The 20,329-nt window shown below is 36.2% G+C and overlaps 1 protein-coding gene across 1 annotated transcript; it reads left to right on the top strand.

The window, feature by feature from the left end:
- The first annotated feature begins 15,457 nt into the window (after window positions 1–15,457).
- On the top strand, window positions 15,458–19,914 carry LOC143547759 (uncharacterized). The gene is made up of 3 exons (XM_077039104.1): window positions 15,458–16,171; window positions 16,271–16,499; window positions 19,808–19,914. Exons 1-3 carry the CDS (start codon window positions 15,458–15,460, stop codon window positions 19,912–19,914), a joined length of 1,050 nt encoding a protein of 349 aa, XP_076895219.1.
- Window positions 19,915–20,329: the final 415 nt, after the last annotated feature.

Here is a 20,329-nt window from a genome sequence, read left to right as displayed (position 1 = left end):
TATTCTATATCTAATTTGAAAATCAAAAGTTTAAATGATTACTGTTTGTGCATGCGTAGATTTTGCTAAGAAATTCAGCTTATTTTTTCTTTTTAATTTGCAAAGAAATTCAACTTTATTTTTTTCTTTATTTTTGTTCAAATCTTGGATCCTCTCCTACGCCATAAGGGTATCCGACCTGAAGATTAAGATTTGAATATCCTGCTTTATTTTCTTAGTGTTTCGTATAAAGTCTTGGACTTTCTTCACACGATAATACGGGATTATCCGAATTGATTGTTAAGACTTTATACACCTTGAACTTATTTTTATTTTCTTATTTTTTTAAAATGGAACCTTATCTGTGTGTAGTAATACCGATCATAAAGGAAAATTTTAACGATTCTGCTTTATTTTTACTTTTCTTATTTTTGCATGAGTCACAGTTAATCAAATCTTATAATCAAAAGAAAAACGTACATGTGAAACTTCACTTTATAAGAGATAGAAAAATTATGTCTGATTGGTGGGGTCCACATATGTTTCGCGCATAATTGAACCTTAAACATATCATAAAGTTTTCGACAAGTGTGTGTAAAGTTTAAGAGGAAAATTATATCTGCAATCATCATTGTATTACGTACAAATAAGATTGAAATTGAAGTGCAGCTTAGAACGTCATAAGTCAATATAATTCCCTGCTCAAACTCGAAAAAATATGTACTGTTTTATTGTCTTTACATTCATTGCTTTACATTTTTTGTATATCATTTTAGTTATTTTGTATGAAAAATGAAAAATACATAAGATTTTAAGTGTGTTTTGATATAAATTTTGAAAAATCAAAAAGATTTTGTTTCTTCTTTATTTTCGATTTACCGGGCAAGCGAACTATTCAAGATAAAATGAAAAGGCTTTACCCACATTTTAAGTTAGTTCGTGCTTAACGTATTAATTTTAAAGTTTATCTGCTTCATTTAATGATTTCCAATCAAAGTTTGGTCGGTTAAAGTAAATAATATTAATTTAGTCTCAATTAGAAACCCTAATGGGATTAAATTGATTATTTAATTCATTTTGAATGAAATTAGTGTCATTTGTTAAATGTAATAGCTATTCGTTTCTATAGTGTAACAAATGACTAGACATTCATTAAATTTCATAACGTATGACTTCATTCGTTATGAATGCACATTCGCTTCCGCTACCTGATAACGAATGTGTTCATTCGTACACTGTACTAACGAATGGCTGGTTAATTTAGCTTATTCGTTAAGATTAACGAATGATCTGTCTATTCATTAAAAAGTTAACAAATGAATGGGTTATTCGGGTTATTTTAACGAATAACAAATTTAAAATAACGAATAAGAGTCTCATTCGTTAGTTTGAATTAACGAATTGCTTTGGGATGAGTGCAATTATTGCTGGGGTTTATAATCCACAGAAGAGGAATGAACACTTATTTGTCTTCAATATTCTATTTCTATTCCTTAAAGAAACTCTTGCAAATTTTTTTTAGAATCCTAAACCTCAATAATCGTTGTTATAATTGATCATTTGATAATCTATAGGTAAAGGCTAGCTCATGCATATAAATTTCATTAGATTTGGATCTGTAATCGATGAGTAACTTATAGTTGAATAATCGAAACTGATATGACACTTTTAATTGCCTAAAACAAAGTATAATATGATTCTTAGGTGTAATCGAAGTTTGTTGATTACTATCGATGATCATATTAGGTTTGATTAGGGTTTATTAGTGAATTGGACGATTATCAGATGGTGAATTGAGTCGTCTTTGACTTTCTGAGTTTGTGATAAATTTTGACTTTGACCTCATTAGTCAAACAATCTCATAATGTATCATTCGTGAAGATGTAACGAATGGCAAACTATTCGTTATGTTGATAACAAATCAGTGACGTTTATAACGTATGACTTTTACTATTCATTAGTATAGCGAATGACAGATCATATTCGTTAAAGTAATGAATGACAGGTTTTATTCGTTAATATAACAAATAACTTGCCATTTCGTTAATGTAACGAATAAGTAATTCATTCGTTAATATAACGAATGAATAGATACGTTAATGTAACGAATGACTGGCTGATTCATTAATGTAACGAATAAGTAAGTGATTCGTAAGATACACGAATGGATGACCTATTCGTTAAAGTAAAAATTAACTAATGTACTCATTCGCTCAAGATGGTTTTAATGATTGAGATGCTATTTGTTAAATAGATTGATATTTTTAGAATTTTTAAATACTAAAGTATTTGTTTTAACAGTATGGCAGAAGAGAACGATTAGGCTCACGTTCCTGAACAACAACCTGATCCAGATGTTGATATGGATGTGCAGCAAGCAGAACCTGAACCTGAACCTGTGTTGTTTCCATGGGACAAGAAGCACAACATATGCGCATTTTTACAGGATAATTTCTTCGGTTCTGATATGTTCGGTGACATTATCAACTTTCTGAAGCGAGCAAGGATTTATCGAGCTAGCTCTACTGATACTATCGTTTATCAGAGTATCATTCGAGCATTTTGGGATATTGCCTGTTATGTTGAGGGGGAGAACTAGATCGAGGCAGTGGTACAGGGTAAACCGGTGGTAATTGATGTTCCGGTGCTAATGGATGTGTTAGGGTTTGGGGATACAATTGATGATCGGTGTGAGTTTGATAGGACATTGATAAGAGGTTTGTTTGGTCGAGTGAGGTACAAGGGGGACTTGGATAAGTCGATGTATAATAAGGCGTATTTTTGTGAGCAACATAAGTACTTGTTACACGTACTTATACATTGCTTGGGAGGACGAAAAGGTGGTTTTGACGAGTGTAGAATCATGTTGTAATCAGCTTTCATGGCTTTAGTTCTCAACAAGCCATTCAAGTTCTCAGAGATGATTTTCTATCATTTAAAAGAGAACTCCACAACTCGTCAGCATAGATTTCTAATGTATCTGTGCTTTCTCCAGCTCATCATCAATGATTTGCAGCCATACTTAGTGAAAGACCCGACGAACAGAGCTGACATTATGATTCTCGAGCATATGAACTTTGACACTATGCGGAGGATCCTTACATATCGTGGCCAACCGTTACATGATAGACCATGATATAAGCGTTTGATTGGCCATTTTGCCAATATTGATTATATTGCCCCACCTAATGATTGCTGGACTCACGACGACTCGGATTCGGAGCGTGAAGGTAGTGCTGGTGGTGAGGGTGGTGGTAATGATGTTGGTGTGGTGGTCAGGGTCCAAGAAGTGGTCCGAGTAGTGCCGAGATTCGTAAGCGTTAGGGTAAAGATCCAATGGTCGAGAAAGCAGATAAACCGAAGAAACAGAGGGTTAGACGTGGAACCGATATTGAGATGCCGAGTCAGCCATTGATGCCTACTATTAGACCGTCTATGCCTATTTCAATTCCTTTTTCTATTCCTACATCTCCAGTTTCTACTCCAGTGATGCCTACTACTCCAGCAGTCTCTCCTACTATCACATTGTTGACTACTACTATAGTTGATCCACATTTTGGGGAGATTCCACAGAGTATTCTATCAACAATGTCGAGCCCGCAAGCACAAGTGGCTCCGGCTAGTCCGTATGTGAAGCCAAGACATGAGCATTCATTCATCGCATTTAATCGCCCTCTGGGCCTGTTACAGCCCATTCCTCCTAATTTTTATCAGATGGCACCTCAAGCCTAGATGTTACAGTTGTTGAATTTGATAAACTTGCAACAAACGCAGATGGTAGCTGACAGGGTGTTTCAAGAGCATATGAGGCTCGAGCAGCGTAATATGGATCGTCATATTCAAGTTATACATAAAGAGAACAAGGACTTGAATGCCCTTGTTGCTGCTCAGGGGGAGAGGTTGGACAAACAAGATGAGATCATCTTACAGCTTACTTTCAAAGAAGATGAATTGAAGAAACTGAAATGTGATGATCAAGATCCTGATGATGATTTGGGTGGTAGCAGTGATAAGCAACCACACGGTGTTCCATCGTCTTCAGGTAAATAGGCTGAGGTTAGTGGTAGTGGAGGTAACAACTTACAGATCGTACCGTACAAGGATTACACAAACATTAAGCCGATCAACATGATTGCGGCTAACATGATCTTGTTTGTTGGTATGGATGGGGTTGTGAGAAGTATGGTGATCACGGATGAGATCGAAGAGGGCGTGTTTTTTGATCGCTTGTTATCGAAAGAACAAATCGCTCTGCTTTTGGATCTAAACGAGGATGAGGTCAAGGAGTTAGGTAAAACGATGGATGTGGAGGTTGAGTTTGAACTGAGTGTGAATATGGGTATTCCATGTGGGAATATGCCTGCAATCATGAGCATTTATTTGAATTTGAAGACATGGGCACATAGAGATAAAGCCAAAGATGGCATCTTACTAGGAAAGCTAGGGATATTATTGTTCTAACACTTTCTATATTCTGGTGATTTCCATATCATGTTACGACAACCGTGGTATCACTTACTGATCACTATCCATCATTTCAAAGAATTCTTGGTTACTACGGTAAACTTGAAAACAACACTACATTTAATAAGTTTATGTAAACTTTAGTGTGACCAATGAAAGAAGTTAGTACAGTTATATTGGCAGGAAACTAAAGCATCGTGTCAGACTTGCTCTAGAGAAGAATTACCATCTGACTGTCTATCCATCTGTCACTTAGACTTTTGTCAATTTATGTATGCAGTATAGGCCTAAATGTGTGCAGGCTTTTAATAGGGTTAACTTGCCCCCCCCCCAAAAAAACTTTAAAACTTCACTTGTAATGTAACAAACTCTAAAAAAATATCATTTAACATATCAAGAGAAGTGGTGAGAAAATTCAAATTCACACTAGCAGCCATAAAAAGCTACTATTACGAACATATAGCTAGCATTAGATCAAACAGAATCAAGGAACACATGAAACAGTCAACACAACACTTAACTCTAAGGTATATGCAGTTTCTTTCGTGGCCTAATATAACAAATATCTTTAAAAGAAACAATAGATTACCACTTACCTAACTTACCTGAATAATAATAATAATACTAATAATAATAATAATATTTGTTGATTAATTTCTCAAGGGGCAGGGCAGGGCAATAGCAAATGAATCATGTATTAGTCAAATATCGAAGACTAGTCCTAAAACCCTAGCAATCAAAACAACTCTATGATGATGTGGAAGTAGAGGATGTGACTTCGGAGGAGTATCCAGACATGTACACGACGAACGATTCTCAGTCTGGTATTCCATTCTTTACTACTAAGCAGTTTGAAGCTGCAAAAGAACGTTTGAGACAGGAGAGAGAGAGAGATTGAATAAAGGTGCTGAAACGGTGGCTGAAAAGAAGAAAAAGCGTGCTTTGGATGGTATGTTTGGACACAACGTTGAAAGAATGAACAAGATGATCGAGACTCTTCAATATAACGAGTGCGAAGAAATCAAACAAGCGAATATTCGAGCATCGGCATATCAGATGAAAAAGTACGTGAGCTCGAGATCGGTGAAAGGTAATATCGTTTCTTGGTTATACGACTCGAAACTTAAGGTATGTGTGGTAAAATGGGAACATGGTATTTATTACTTTAAACGTATCATTGACGTGCTGTCCATGCCACGGTGGGATGTTAGAACTTTGGCCAACTGACCGTTCATCAATCGGGGTAACAACCAATGGGCCACTTGGTTCTATCAGCATATCTTACACGAGACTCGTTGAGGGTTTAAGTTCTTCAAGCCACAGGTGCCGACTCATAAGTGTATCGACAAGATTGACACACGCACCAGCTGGAGGAAGATGGTATTACAGGTAAAACCACCAAAGACTATGAAGAAGGTTCCGGCGAAAACCTTTCCTCAGAGTCTGTTTAACACGTTCAACCGGTGGTACTATGGTAACCGAATGGGTGAAGCGGTAATTGTATTGGGATCGAGATTGAGAACGGAGTTCATTCGAGTTATTGATCCTGTGTGGTTGGTTAATTTATCAGAATCTGATAACGATGCATTATTCCATAATTAGATCCGGTTTGCAGATTTTAAAGACTACTATCATGCGATGCAGTGTCAGAGAGTTGTTCGTGTCTGTTACGCATTCAAGATTCACAGATGCAACGACCGGAAGACCAAGATGTTTAAAAGTTAATGTATTTTGAAGATTATAAAGAGCTCGAGACAAGGGGGAGTTTGTTGATGCATGGTTTGGCGTCTCGGTCTTTATAAAGTATTATTATATTAGTTTTAATGTAATAGGGGCATTTTGGTAATTAACGTAAAGCTCATTTGTGATATTGTAAGGCACATTCATTATACTTAACGAATGTGTCCATTCGTCTAATGTAATTCACATTCATTAGTCTTTTAATGAATGTGATAACGAATGAGGCTATTCGTCTGTTAATGTAACGAATGACTTAGGAGTCATTCGTGTTCACTTAATGTATTGCATAGCGAATGAGGTCATTCATTAAGGGGATTTAACGAATGACTCATCGCCTATATAAGCCCCTGTAAATTATTCTAAAGTAATGAGAATTAGTTATTATTGAAATTGCACTGTTACTCTACCCAATTCTCTCCACACACACACACACACACACATCCTAATCGTATTCGTTCTCATCTTAATCGTATTCTGTTAATCGTATTAGCTTGAAATCAACATGTTGTCATCACATGAACTAGATCCTTATGACTCAATTGATTTCTCAAGATGTCTTCCCCCTGTTCTGGTTCTCCAGTGTTAGATTGTTCGGTATGAGATACATCAACTTCAGCTTCAATGCCCGAAACAAACTTAATACCAACACCTCCTCCAGCACTTGGATCATCCGGTGTATCATCATCATTACCATCCTCATCATGCATCGGAGAGTCCCAAAAATCAATCTTTTTTTCATCATCTTCAACTTCTTGATCAACTGCATGATCAACAACTTTTTCGATCACTAGCTCTATGACTTGCTCAACCACCTGTTCAACAACTAGTGGTTCTACAACTACAGGCTCAGCAACAACTGCCTTAATCATAGCAGGCTCAATAACAGAAGATGTACCAACCTCTTGAACTACTGGTTGGTCTGCGGTTAGGATAATAGGCTCTTCAACCACCTTGCATTTTCCCTTGAGATCCACATGATCCCGATCATATTGAACTTTAAAAGCACAATCCTCCAGGGCAACATCTCCACCATAAATTCTCTCAAATAATCTATCATCCACCATTTCAGCTTCCTTCATCAAATCAATCACCAACTTATATTCAATCAACATGAAATACTTCATATGGTGGTGTGACAAATCAGCTTGTTGTTTCCCCCTCAACTCCCCATCAACAATAATCTTTTTCTGCTCCACATTCTCTCATCTTAACCTTTCATTCTCCACGGTTATACTGTCTATATGAATGCCTTGATTAGTTATCACGCCTTTCAATGCTTTAAATTCTTTTATAGTAGGCATATCAAAACAACTGGTGTCCAGAAATGGTAAGCTACCAAATTCTGGCGTCTTTTTAGGAGTTTTCTTCAGTGAAGTTTTCTTCGGTGTAGGTGTAGCTTGGACTATAGGTGTCTTCAACACATTGTCATCAAGACCAAGATCTATCACCGGTTTTTCTTTAATCACAAACTCTGGATTAATCAGAGTTTCAACTGCCTCTGGCTGCACAAGCTCATTAGGTTTGTCAACCAACTTCATAATCAGTGACTTAGCACGTTTAGTATTGCGTTTTAGTAACAACAGGCTTCTTTTTAAGTACCGGGTTCTCCACCACATCAGGAACATATGCCTCAATTGTATATAGTGTTTTCTTTTTCTTTTCAGCTTAGATTCAAATTACGCACGTGGATTCATCATAGCCTGATGACGTGGTTTCGAATCTGACTCTGTGGCCTTGTCGACTTTCTCAGAGGTTGCATAATATACAACATCCTCCTGCTAAGTAACAGGTATCAAAACCTCCCGCTTCATAATTTTCCTTCGCTTTTTCTTGGGTTGAGGTTATACAATTTCAGTATCCGACTTAATCTTGATAAACAATTTGTCCCCCCTGATCGGTTTGAAATCAACCATCTTACGTTCTTTAGCTTCACGCTCAGAATCGCTTCCGTCCTTTCTCCATTTATTGTCTGTTGGCGCCACATAATCAGCTTTCAACAAGTGCCCAAACAAACCATGAAACTTCAAAATTTGATCTTCCGTTTTCTTCCGATACAAGGAAAGTTTAGCACATGAATTCCTGGTCATATGATCCAAAAATAAGACAACGCCAGTCCTTTTAACCTCATGAAATAGATCTTCAACAAACATATGAACGAAACATGGATAATGCAACCACTTATCCTTCCCCAGATTCATCTTCAAGTTGTCCAATATCATACGGGAGAAATTATACTTAAGGGTTAAGCATAATGCAGCAAGCGTTCCATCTGATAATCCAAGATCTTGTCATAACAACCTTTCCTGTGTTCAAGACAATGCACCACCTCCTGAACCAAGAACTTATATGGTCTCGATAACACTGTCTTCTTATAAGATAGAGTGTTCACTGACACCTGATAACCCACACCTAATCAACACCCCTTAACCATCCTCTTATCCAATTCCAACGGATCGGTCTCCTCGCCCCAAATTCCAACACTTTTCTAATCACGGCTTCTGAAATAACCAACTCCTTGTCTTGCACTATAGTCTTGATATTTTTCCCTCTTCCTGTGCATTCTTCCAGAACTCGTCCACGATTTTCTCATATGGATCAACGAGGTGAGAAATCGCCTTGAAAATACGTGATCTCTTGAGAAACGCCATCATAATTGCAAACTCTTTCAACTTCTTATCTGCCTCATTCAAATACGCACAGATGTTGTGCTTTAGGTCACTATTCTTTGATCCTTTCTCCATCTGAAATTAACAACAAACATCAAACACATTTGTTAGAAAAATAGATTGAACAATTAAGCAATTTATTGTATTTTTAATGATTTCTGGCCGCATAAGTCTAATGGATAAGTATGTTGATCCACATATAAGTATGTTGAATGTGTAAGTTTAATTGTTGCGCATATGTCTGGTCATCGCATAAGATGTATACACGTATAAGTATGAAACAACGCATATGTTTTGTTAGCGTATATGTTATCCCCCAACGTCTAAGTTTTATAGGAAACTTATACGCCGTGTACGTTATAAACTTATGCGACGCATAGGTTTAAACTTACACGACATGTAAGTTACATGTTTTCAATCAATGTCAATTTACCAAATATTTCAATTTCAGCGGATATGACCAAAACAAACCATGTAATCTTAACATCATATGACGATTTAACCATTTGTGTAAAAAAATTTTGAGTTTCAATCATGTATTCATGTTCGTATTGTTTGTCTTAGTTTTAGGGTTTTTCATTAATCAGATCTGCTTTGGTTAAAACATTTTTAGACCAATTAAAGCTTATGATAAGGTTCGTCTATGTTTCTTTGATCTTAACCAACAAACAAAACCAATAGCCCCTTTTTTTAAGCATTCAATTGAATCTGGTTCATTCATGCAGGGGCGGACCCACATAGACGAGATCGTTGTCCCGGGATCCCAATGTTTTTCAAAAATTTCCTAGAAGCGGTATATTGAAATTTTTAAGGACCCTATATAAATTAGTAGTTGGAACCATAATACAAATGCGATCTGGTAGAGTAGTAACAATCCGTTTTAAAAAATGAAGTGTCGTGTGTCCGAGTCTTGAAGACCATGGTTTTTTTGTTTTCACGGTTTTTTTTTTTTAAATTCCTACCCTGTATTACTAGTTTATTGGGGTTTTAAAGTTGCAGCAACAACCAAACATAATGCAGTAGAGGCAGAAGCTAAACATACTAATACGACTGAAACCACCTCACAACCACTTCACTGGCTCGCCTACCTCTTCTACCGGCGCTGGACTGCTCAATCTCCGGCCTCCGCCCCTCTTTTATTATGATATTGTTTTTTATTATATTCCTTATCTCAACCCTACCCGAAAAATCCAAACACCAAAAATTGGGACCCCGTTGGATAAAAATCCTGGGTCCACCACTGCACTTATGGTTCCAGTTCATTATCAAAATAAACAAATCAAAGTTAAACTTTTACCTTCAATGGCTTTCATAGTGTGAAAATCACTAAAACAGTAAAAAAATTGGCAGAGTAACAGCTAGAAAATGATCAATGTAGTGAGAGAATAAGCAGATAACAATGCACAACGGATAAGTGTAAATGAAGAGTTATACGGCGTGTATGTATATATATACACTCAACATATGTGGCATATAAGCTTTGAAACATATACGTGTAAAAACGTTTAGAGCCTATGGATCTAGTCGCAATACTGATACGTTAAGATCTTGTTGATACATTAATACGTTAATCAATACATTACATGAGGATGAAAATACATTATGGTGAGTAGAGAATCCGGCAGCATAACGATACATTAGACATAATTAGGCACGGATCCCTAGGAAAACTAACTAACTTAACCTATATATAAGCAGGCCACATTCATTAGAGCTCATTCGTTAACATCACTAATGAATGAGCCTTTCCACTAGCGAAAGGCCTCTCATTCGTTAAACTCCGTTAACAAATAAGCAATACATTAAAGAATGAGCCTTCATTTGTTACTGTTAGGACATAATGTCTATTGCTAGGGTCTTAGATGTAATAGACATGATTGTATAGGGCTTAAACTATCAAATGTATTTTTGTGTATTGTATTCAGCGCATAAGTCCACAAGGACGGATATCTTATGCGGCGTATATGATATATGCCGTATAACATATACGGTCTTGTGTGTCTTCATGTTGTTTCCTATATAAAGGGGACTTATGTGTTGATAGGTAGATTTTTGGGTGAATGTTAGAGTGAGAGAGTAGAGAGAGAAAGTTGCTACAAAGTCATATCTTGTAATCTTTGAAGTTATAATGAAGAGAGTGCTTAATGTTTACTTGTGTTGTTCAATCTCAATGGATTCCGCACTTTGAGATATAAGCTATAACACTAGAGTTCTAATTGTTGAATACATCAGCATGTCAACCCAAATTACAAGTAGTATAAGAGCTTATGGCTCGTTACTAGCTTGAACTTCACAAGTTTTCAAGGTTTTTATCTCTATCTACAATTTCAATCGTCAAAAGTTCTTCAAACTCTCACAATATGTTCCATACACATCCGTGACAAACCCTACCAAAATTCATTCAATTCCGACATCATTTGCATCCTCAAATTCAAAAATCATTGACATGGAAATTTTTACCATATATTTCATGACTGTGTATATGTTAATCACGTATAACATATACGGCGTATAACATATACGCCGCATATGTTATAAGGTGACCACTTATACGTTGACCACATTTGACCAAGACTTATACGTTGATTTTTCCTTGGAGTTCAAAACATATCCGTTGACCAAAGAAGATATACGTTGACTGTGATCAAAATGGAAAACTTAAGTGCTTTCGTATCACAACCGTCTATTTTACTTCAGAACATTAATTTAGAAAATGAGACGGGTACAGCCAACAAGCCTCCTAAGCTTCTTAGGATGGAAGATTATCCTTCGTGGGCCGAAAAATTTGAGACGTACGTTCAAGCATTGAACTACGAAACATGGACTGCCGTTGAAGAAGAATACATCATCCCTAAGAATGAGAATAGAGAAAATTATAGATTTTCTCATATTGCTGATGCAGATAAAGATTCATTCCTTAAAGAAAAGAAGATGTTGAATCTATTTCAACAGTCCATCAAAGCTGAGATCTTTCAACTTTCGCAACACAATGGTTCTTGCTACTCAATTTGGCAAGCATTGTTGAATTAAGATCGTGGAAATTTTGACATGAGAAAGAGCAAAATTGCTTTGCTAAAGAAAGAATTTGACATATTCACTCAAGTTAAGGGTGAATCATTTGCTCAATTGATTGAAAGATACTGCTATCTAGTGAATGAGATGAAGAGACTGAAAATTGATAAGCCTGAGTATGAATACATCGATAAACTTGCTGATGATTTTCCAGAAGAATGGGGCACTTTCATATTGATTCAACAGTCTAATCCTATTGCTTATTCTCGTTTGAACCTCACAAGTTTTATTGAGAAACTTGAAGCTCATGATCTGGAGCTTAGAAAGAAACAAAAGATGAAATCCGCAGCTATATCACAAGATGTGGGTTTGTATTACAAAGGCTCTAATTCAAGTCATGTTACTCAAAATCCCAAGATTCCTACTGCATTTTGTGCTGAGTCAATCCGTCAAGCTTGTGTTACAAATGTCAATGCTAATCCTCAGTACAGTAGTGGTTATACAGGAACAATCCCTAGTGCTCAAGCTTCTAGTTCAAAGGAAACTGATGTTATCCAATGCAACATTGCAGTGAAACTGAAGAATACTGGAAACATGACCACTGACACTATCAAGGAACACATGGTTTTTCTAGGTTCTGTTCTAGAATCATATGAGTGTTTGGTGGCGGGTCGCATTGGAAATTATAGTATGACTAAAGAAGATTATGACCGGATTGATCTAGAGGAAATGGAGATGATTGACATAAGATGGTGCATGGCTAGTGTGATAAGAAGGGCACAAAGATTCAAGGAGATAACCGGTCGGAATGTGCTTGATGGTACAACTTCTAAATAGGCTTTGACAAGTCTAAAGTTAGATGTTTTCGTTGCAAAGAAAAAGGACATTTCAAGAGGGAATGTACTAGCAAGATTGTTGATGATAATACAGCTAATCCTTTTGGACGAGATTACTATAAACAAGCTATATATCATTACCTAGAGGGAGAATCATCGAAGGGGAAGAAAACTTCTGAAGCATCAATCTCGCAGCAAAAGGCAGCTACAGCCCAAGTTGATGAAGGTTTTAATTGGAATTCAGTGTTCCAAGAAAATGTAGCTGAGAGGGTTGATGAAGAAAAAATAGAAGCTGAAACTGTGATGGTTAATGAGTTTGTGAATGGGATAGTAGATGAGTTGATAAAGGATGAAGTGGTTAAAGATCAAAGTGTGGATGAAAGTGACAAAGTTGAAGCAGAGGACGATTAAAATTCTTCTGATGATGAACTTCCATGAACATATGATAAAATTCATGAGGTTCCTTCTGACTATTTGATCTCTTTGTTTCCTCTTGTATTGTTGAAAGTTTTGCAGGTTGGTTTTATGAGGAGGATGTTCAGCAAGGAAAAATTGATTTTGGTGTGGAAGAAATGATGAAATTTCATACATCATCAAATCAGAAGATGAGGAGATCGTTTCTGTTGATGAAAAGATGGCTAAGAATAAGGTTGTAGGAGTGGTAGAAGAAATCACTGATGATAACTCAGAACCGGCAATTGAATAAGTAATTGATCAAGCGTTCATAGCCAATGAGGTAATTCTAAACTCAAATATGTGTGAAAAATGCAAATTACGTTGCTTTGAATGTGATTTCAAAAATCTAGAAATCAAAGAATTAAAGAGAAAATTATCATGTTGTGCCTACAGCTTTGTGGAATGACTATGTTCCAAAGAAACCAAAAGGTTTAAAAAAGGCACTCAATGTGGAAATCAATTCGTCAAAGCATGATATTTCTGAATCTGTTGAACATGATAGTTCTGGTTGTGATTTTGCAACTGGGATAAAGATGGCAGAAGATGTGTTGAATGAGGAAGGTGTTAAACCTCATGGGTTGGGTAATCATAAGAGTGATTTGGATAAACAAAAGAAAGTAGATGAAAGCTCATCAAGATTTGCAAAAACAAGTTTCTATAACAAGCAATCTTCACGAGATAATCAAGAGAAAAAGATAAAGTTTGTAATTGGCAAAACCTCAGAGTCTGAAAAGGAAATTGAATTTAGAAAACAGTCAAATGATGAATTTTATCGTATGAAAGATGAGTGTAATCATGTTGGATCAACATCTCAGATCAATAAGTTTGTTGATAGGAGACGTTGTTTTGGGTGCAACGAGGTTGGACATGTGTTTTATGCTTGTCCTAATCGATACAAACAAGATTACATGTCTAATCAAAAATCTCAAAAGATTGTGAACAAAAGACCTGGTTTAGGTTATTTGGGTGATACTAAACCAGGCTGTGTCATTGAAAATGTGAAAATTTTAAAAAGAAATGAGTCAGTTAATGCTGAGAGGATTGTTCAAAATGATGTGTTAAAATCAAAAATTTCAAATATAGTTCAAACATCATTTTATAAAAAGAAACAATCTGTTGGTCAAAATTGGGTACCAAAATCTGTTGTTAAAATATCTATGTGTGATGAGAAAGTGAATTCTACATCTGAGTCACCAACTTTAACTGAAAAATCATTATCATGTGATTCAGAAGTTGAGGATGATAGGTTGTTGTTTAAACATTTTAAACAACCCAAGACCAAGAAGGCTTGGGTTTCCTTGTTTCACTAATCTATTAATTGTATGTGCAGGGGCTTCCAAGATCCCATGATTCTAGTTGGATAATGGATAGTGGAGCCTCTAGGCACATGACGGGTACTCTCTACTTGCTAAATGATGTTAAATCAATAAGAGGAGGGTATGTTGGATTTGCTGGTAATCAAGGTGGACAGATTATGGGTGAAGGAACTTTAACAAATGGAAAGGTTACATTCGAGAATGTCAACTACATTTCTGAATTGGAGAATAATCTACTAAGTATATCACAGATTTGTGACAAAAAATTCTCTACACACTTTACTGATCGAGAATGTTTTATTTTGAAACCGGGGTTCAAAATACCTTAGGAATGGATCATTATGTGTGCTCCTCGTGTGAATGATCTTTATGTCATGAACATGAGTACAACATCTACTTCATCAGGGTCTGCTTAGTGTTTCGTCTCAAGAGCATCTGAACGGGAATTAGTATTATGGCATCGGAGGATGGGACATATAAGCTTGAGTAAAATGAACCATCTGGTTCACAGAATCTGGTAGACGGAGTTAACTTGAGAAACTTTAAATTGACTGAAGAGTGTTTGGATTGTAAGAAGGGAAAGCAAACGAAGAAATCTCATCCAAAGAAACTTGTCAACTCCATCAACTTACCTTTTAAACGTCTTCACATGGATCTATTTGGTCCTGTAAATGTCAAAAGTATCACAGGCGAATTGTATTGTCTTGTGGTCACTGATGACTATTCAAGATTTTCATGGGTGATGTTTTTGGAATCTAAAGATGAGACATATGATTCCCTTATGGTTTTGTTCAAGAAACTGGAGACCTTGTACAATCTGCCAATCCGTCGTATCAGCACTGATAATGGGACGGAATTCAAGAACAACAACATGCTTGAGTACTTTAATGAACGGGGTATTCTTCATGAATTTAGTGCACCGTACACTCCGCAACAAAATGGGGTAGCTGAATGAAAGAATCGGACTTTGATTGAAACAGCTCGTACTATGCTTTCTGATTCAAAATTACCAGTTAACTTTTGGTCTGAAGCAGTAGCTGCAGCTTGTTATACACTTAACCGGGTGCTTACAGTCAAGAAATTTGATAAGACGTGTTTCGAGCTTCTGAATCGTAGGAAACCCAATTTGAAATGGCTTGAACCGTTTGGGTCAATATGTACTGTTCTTAAACCAACTGGGAAATTTGGTCCTAAATCCATGGAAGGATTCTTTGTGGGGTATGCTAGTCCACTCAGATGTGTTTACATTCCTAGCCTCCACAAGATCGTACAAGTTCAAAACGTTGACTGTCAACGATATTCTTCTTCTGTACAAAGACCAGGAGATTCAAGGCTATTCGATTATGAGAGTCTGTGGGAAAGTTTTCAACTCCCAGAGGTAGATTCATCCGAAGAAACTTTGATGATTATTTACAATCAACAATTGTCGGAAAATCAAGAACTTGTGTCTGAAGAACCTGTGTCTGTTTCTCAAAATGTACCTGAAAATGTTCAATCCGAGGATGTTCCAGAAACTCTTCCAGTTTTCGATGACAATGATGACACATATGAGGAGATAATTGAAGCAATCACTCCATCCATTTCTCATACTGAAGAAAAAGTTACAAATCTTCAATCCGAAGTGTCAGTACCTTTAGTGGTGGTCCCGAGAACTGTGTCTTATCATCCCGAGGAGAATATTATAGGAGATCTAAATGCTGGAGTACAAACAAGACGGCAACTTGATTAGAATCTTCAGTGTTTCTATACTCATATTTCTCCGTTACAAAATCAATTCTCATTAAATTGTTTTATTTCTCAGGTAGAACCAAAGACGTACAAAGAGGTCCTAACAGAAGAAAGTTGGGTGAATGAAATGCAAGAAGAACTTATGCAGTTTGAGAAGCTCGGAGTCTGGAAATTGGTAGACTTGCCTGAAGATAAAAGGAAGATAAACACCAAGTGGGTGTTTAAGTTCAAAAGGGATGAACATGGAATAATTGTAAGAAACAAGGCAAGATTAGTTGTTTTGGGATTTAACCAGAGTGAAGGTATCGACTACAACGAAGTGTATGCACCAGTTTCAAGGCTAGAGGCTATTCGGATCTTTCTAGCATTTGCTTCTTGGAAAGGTTTCAAAGTTTATCAGTTAGATGTTAAGTCTGCATTTTTTATGGAAAAGTCAGTGAAGAAGTCTATGTGGGACAACCACTGGGTTTTGTCGATCCGATTCACAAAGACAAAGTGTATCTACTTGATAAAGCCCTTTACGGTCTCCATCAGGCCCCGAGAGCCTGGTATGAGACGTTGTCCCAACATCTTCTGGACAATAGGGTTATCAGAGGAACCGTCGACTATACACTCTTCACTAAATTTGTTGATGGAAATCTACTGATCGTGCAAATATATGTCGATGATATCATTTTTGGGTCGACAAACGATGTTTTGTGCAAGTAGTTTGAAGAAGTAATGAAGAAGAAATTCGAAATGAGTGCAATGGGGGAGATGAAATTCTTTCTTGGACTTCAAGTAGAACAGTTGTCAGATGGTATCTTCATACATTAGACCAAGTATGTCAATGACGTATTAGCGAAGTTCATCATGACTGATGCATCGACTATCAGTACTCCTCTACCATTGAATCATGGTATCGGTCCTGATCCCAACGGGGAGAAGGTTGACCAAACTTTATACCGATACATGATAGGCTCATTAATGTATCTCACTACTTCTCGGCCAAACATCATGTATGCTACGTGTTTGTGCGCTTGATATCAATCGAATCCAAAGGTCTCACATCTCATGATCGTGAAAAGAATTCTACGTTATCTCAAGGGATGTCCAGGGGTCGGTCTCTGGTATCCTAAAGACGATGAGTTTGTGTTGAAAGCTTATTCTGATTCAGACTATGGAAGCTGTAAATTGAATGCCAAATCTACAATGGCAGGGTGTCAGTTCTTCGGCAAGCGTCTTGTCACCAGGCAATGCAAGAAACAAACCATAGTTTCATTGTCCACTTGTGAAGCTGAGTATGTAGCTGCTTCTAGTTGTTGTTCTCAGGTTCCGTGGATACAACAACAGATGCGGGACTACGGTTTGAATTTTCTTACTACCCCTATCTTCGTCGATAATAATGCAGCTATTTCCCTTACTAAGAATCTAGTAAACCACTCTAAAACTAAGCATATTGAGATATGGTATCACTTCATTCGTGATTGCTACGAAAAGAAGTTGATTACTGTAAACAAAATTCACACCGATGAACAAAAAACAGATCTTTTCACCAAAGCTTTTAAGAAGTCGAGATTTCAATACTTATTAAAACTTAATGGTTTAAAAGTTTTGGGCGGTTTTGAGGGGATTACCGAGATTACAGATGTGTTGGATACCTAGTGATCCTGAACATCAGAGTCAAATTTTGTTTGTATATAATTTTTCCTACAGTTTTTGATTTTACGGGGAGAAAATTTCAGAAAAACCAAAAACATAGAAAAATTATAAAAAGCCAAAAACAGTAAAATTCTAAAATTACAAAAACATTTAAAAAAATGTTGCTCCTCAAGAAAATGAGTTTTTGAAGCAAAAAGGGAAGATGATAGTACATTGATCATCTGGTTCCAAATCCAGTAAAAAGTAGGCATAAAAGGTTGAGTTCTTAAATGTATTGGTGCTTTGGTAGGCTTTTTAAAAAACAAACAAGGGAAAGTAGGTGATATAAATCTAAGTTGCCAAATTGATGAGGTGTTAGTTTCTAACAAAAGTCTTGATAATGATGGCAGAAATGTAATAGCTTGTCATACTCAAGCCTTTTAATCAGAATGATTGGTTAAATTTGTTAAAACATAGCTATCAGTAAGTGGTTAACGCTTCAATGATGTATAGTCTTATGGCCTTAAATCCTGTATTGATGGGATGCTTTAAGGTTCCTGGATTCATAGGGTCTTTATGCGGTTTATCATCTAGTTATTCATTTCGATGAATATTTAAAACAAGCTTTTAAAAGCAAACCCGCAGATTAAGCTGCTTCATAAGTCATTAAACTTGATCACAATAGTACTTATGTACTAAATTCATTACTGACTTGATCAAAATCTGCTGTTAGACACACATTGTCCCCTTGCTCGCGTCTTATTACCATTAAGAAACGGACCACAAGGGACACAACGTTTGCAAGCCGACAGATGAAATCGTGCATACTCATCCGTGGAATAGGACCTTAGGGTATTGCTTGATAACGGGGGTATATCTTGTAGTGGGGATTATTTGCTGATTTGCTTGAAAAGTATTTTTTTATTCTGGTTCTAAGGTTTAAGTCAAGTTGGGTGATTATGTGAAATTCAAGTTATGCCTGAATCAAGATTAGAATTGATAAATCGTAAAATCTTGTGCTTAATTGAACCAAATTAAATGTATCACAAAAATTCCCGAATCATTTATTTTTGAAAAGTTTAGGTTGACAACAATACCATTGACCAACTTAACACCAATCATAATAAAGCTGAAAATAAAACGGTGACGGAAGGACAATTTGGTCAATATGATTCCCTGCTCAATCTCACAAAAATATGTGATCTTTGTTTTGATTTCAAGTTTGTAAATATTTGTTGAATTACATTTGTTATTTGTTTCTATGAAAAACCAAAAGATTTTTCTTTTCTGATTTAGTTTTCGACTCTTGATGGGCGGGTGAACTTTGTCTTTGGGTGTTTTCTTGAATCAACAAATCTTGCAAAGTTTCTTCAATTCAAAATCAACAAGATCAATATGTGTATCTTTTTTACTCAAGGTCATTAATTTGGACTTGGTAAAATAGTATTTTTTTTTAAATTGAGCTTGATTAAGTTATTCTTCTAATGTACAAGGACATTAAGTTGTACTTGTGACACTACATTGGTCTGAACAAGTCATGAATTCAAATATTTGATTGGCCATACTTATGCAACGTATAAGTATGAGACTTATACGCCGCATAAGTTATGCGCCGTATAAGTCTTACACTTATATGTCGTATATGTTTTATATCCGTCGTAAATGATAAGATTCTTATCCGTTGAGCAAAATGACAAAATGTGTGATTGATACTGAGACAATTGTAGTAGACTGGTCACGAGGTACACAGTTGTACACAGTGGAAATATATTATTTCTATTTTTTGATATAAATCTAGACGTTCAGATACATTGAAACATACCTAAACATTTGTTTGAAGTCTCAAATAGCTACTGATTAACTCATCAAGTAATCTGATTTGAAGTATGAATATGTTGAAGTTTTGGTTCCAATTTGTGTTGACTATTGTCCAAAATTCTTTAATATCTCATTTGTACTTACACGGACCTATTTGTTTTGATGTTTACAGGTTATAATAGGTTAATGGAGGAAGAGTGTGAAGTTAATGAAGATGAGAGCCTATTGAAAATAATTGAGATGTCAAAGTCATTACTTTCAAATAACAAATTTTCATAAGTCGTTACTTTCAAATATCAGTTTTTCAAAAGAATATAATGAATGAAACTGCCACGGATCAGATACACGTAATAATCTGATCATGTCCTTCTTATATGACTTCATGTAACTCGAGTGCTTCTAGGACTACAACGTAGGAGTTCATGAAAAAGAGGTGCTGTCAAGACTACACCAGGTATTCATGAACAGTGTATGATGATATAGAGAAAAGACTTTTAAAAAGAAAGACTGAAGATTGAAGATCAAAGACGTAGCAACAACCAAGAGGGAGTCTGTTAGGACATAATGTCTATTGTTAGGGTCTTAGTGTAACACCCCAGCCTGGAAGGGGCTGACGTGTCACAATACACATGGTTTCTGAACAAAAGTCATAATTTTTATTTATTTACTTGTCAAAGTCTTAATACATTAGACA

The sequence above is a fragment of the Bidens hawaiensis genome, unplaced genomic scaffold, assembly GCF_021521415.1.
Source record: "Bidens hawaiensis isolate Kalapana, Puna unplaced genomic scaffold, B.hawaiensis_p1.1 tig00000905_1, whole genome shotgun sequence".
In the NCBI taxonomy this organism is placed as follows: Eukaryota; Viridiplantae; Streptophyta; class Magnoliopsida; order Asterales; family Asteraceae; genus Bidens; species Bidens hawaiensis.
This window is presented reverse-complemented; position numbering and strand designations above follow the sequence as displayed.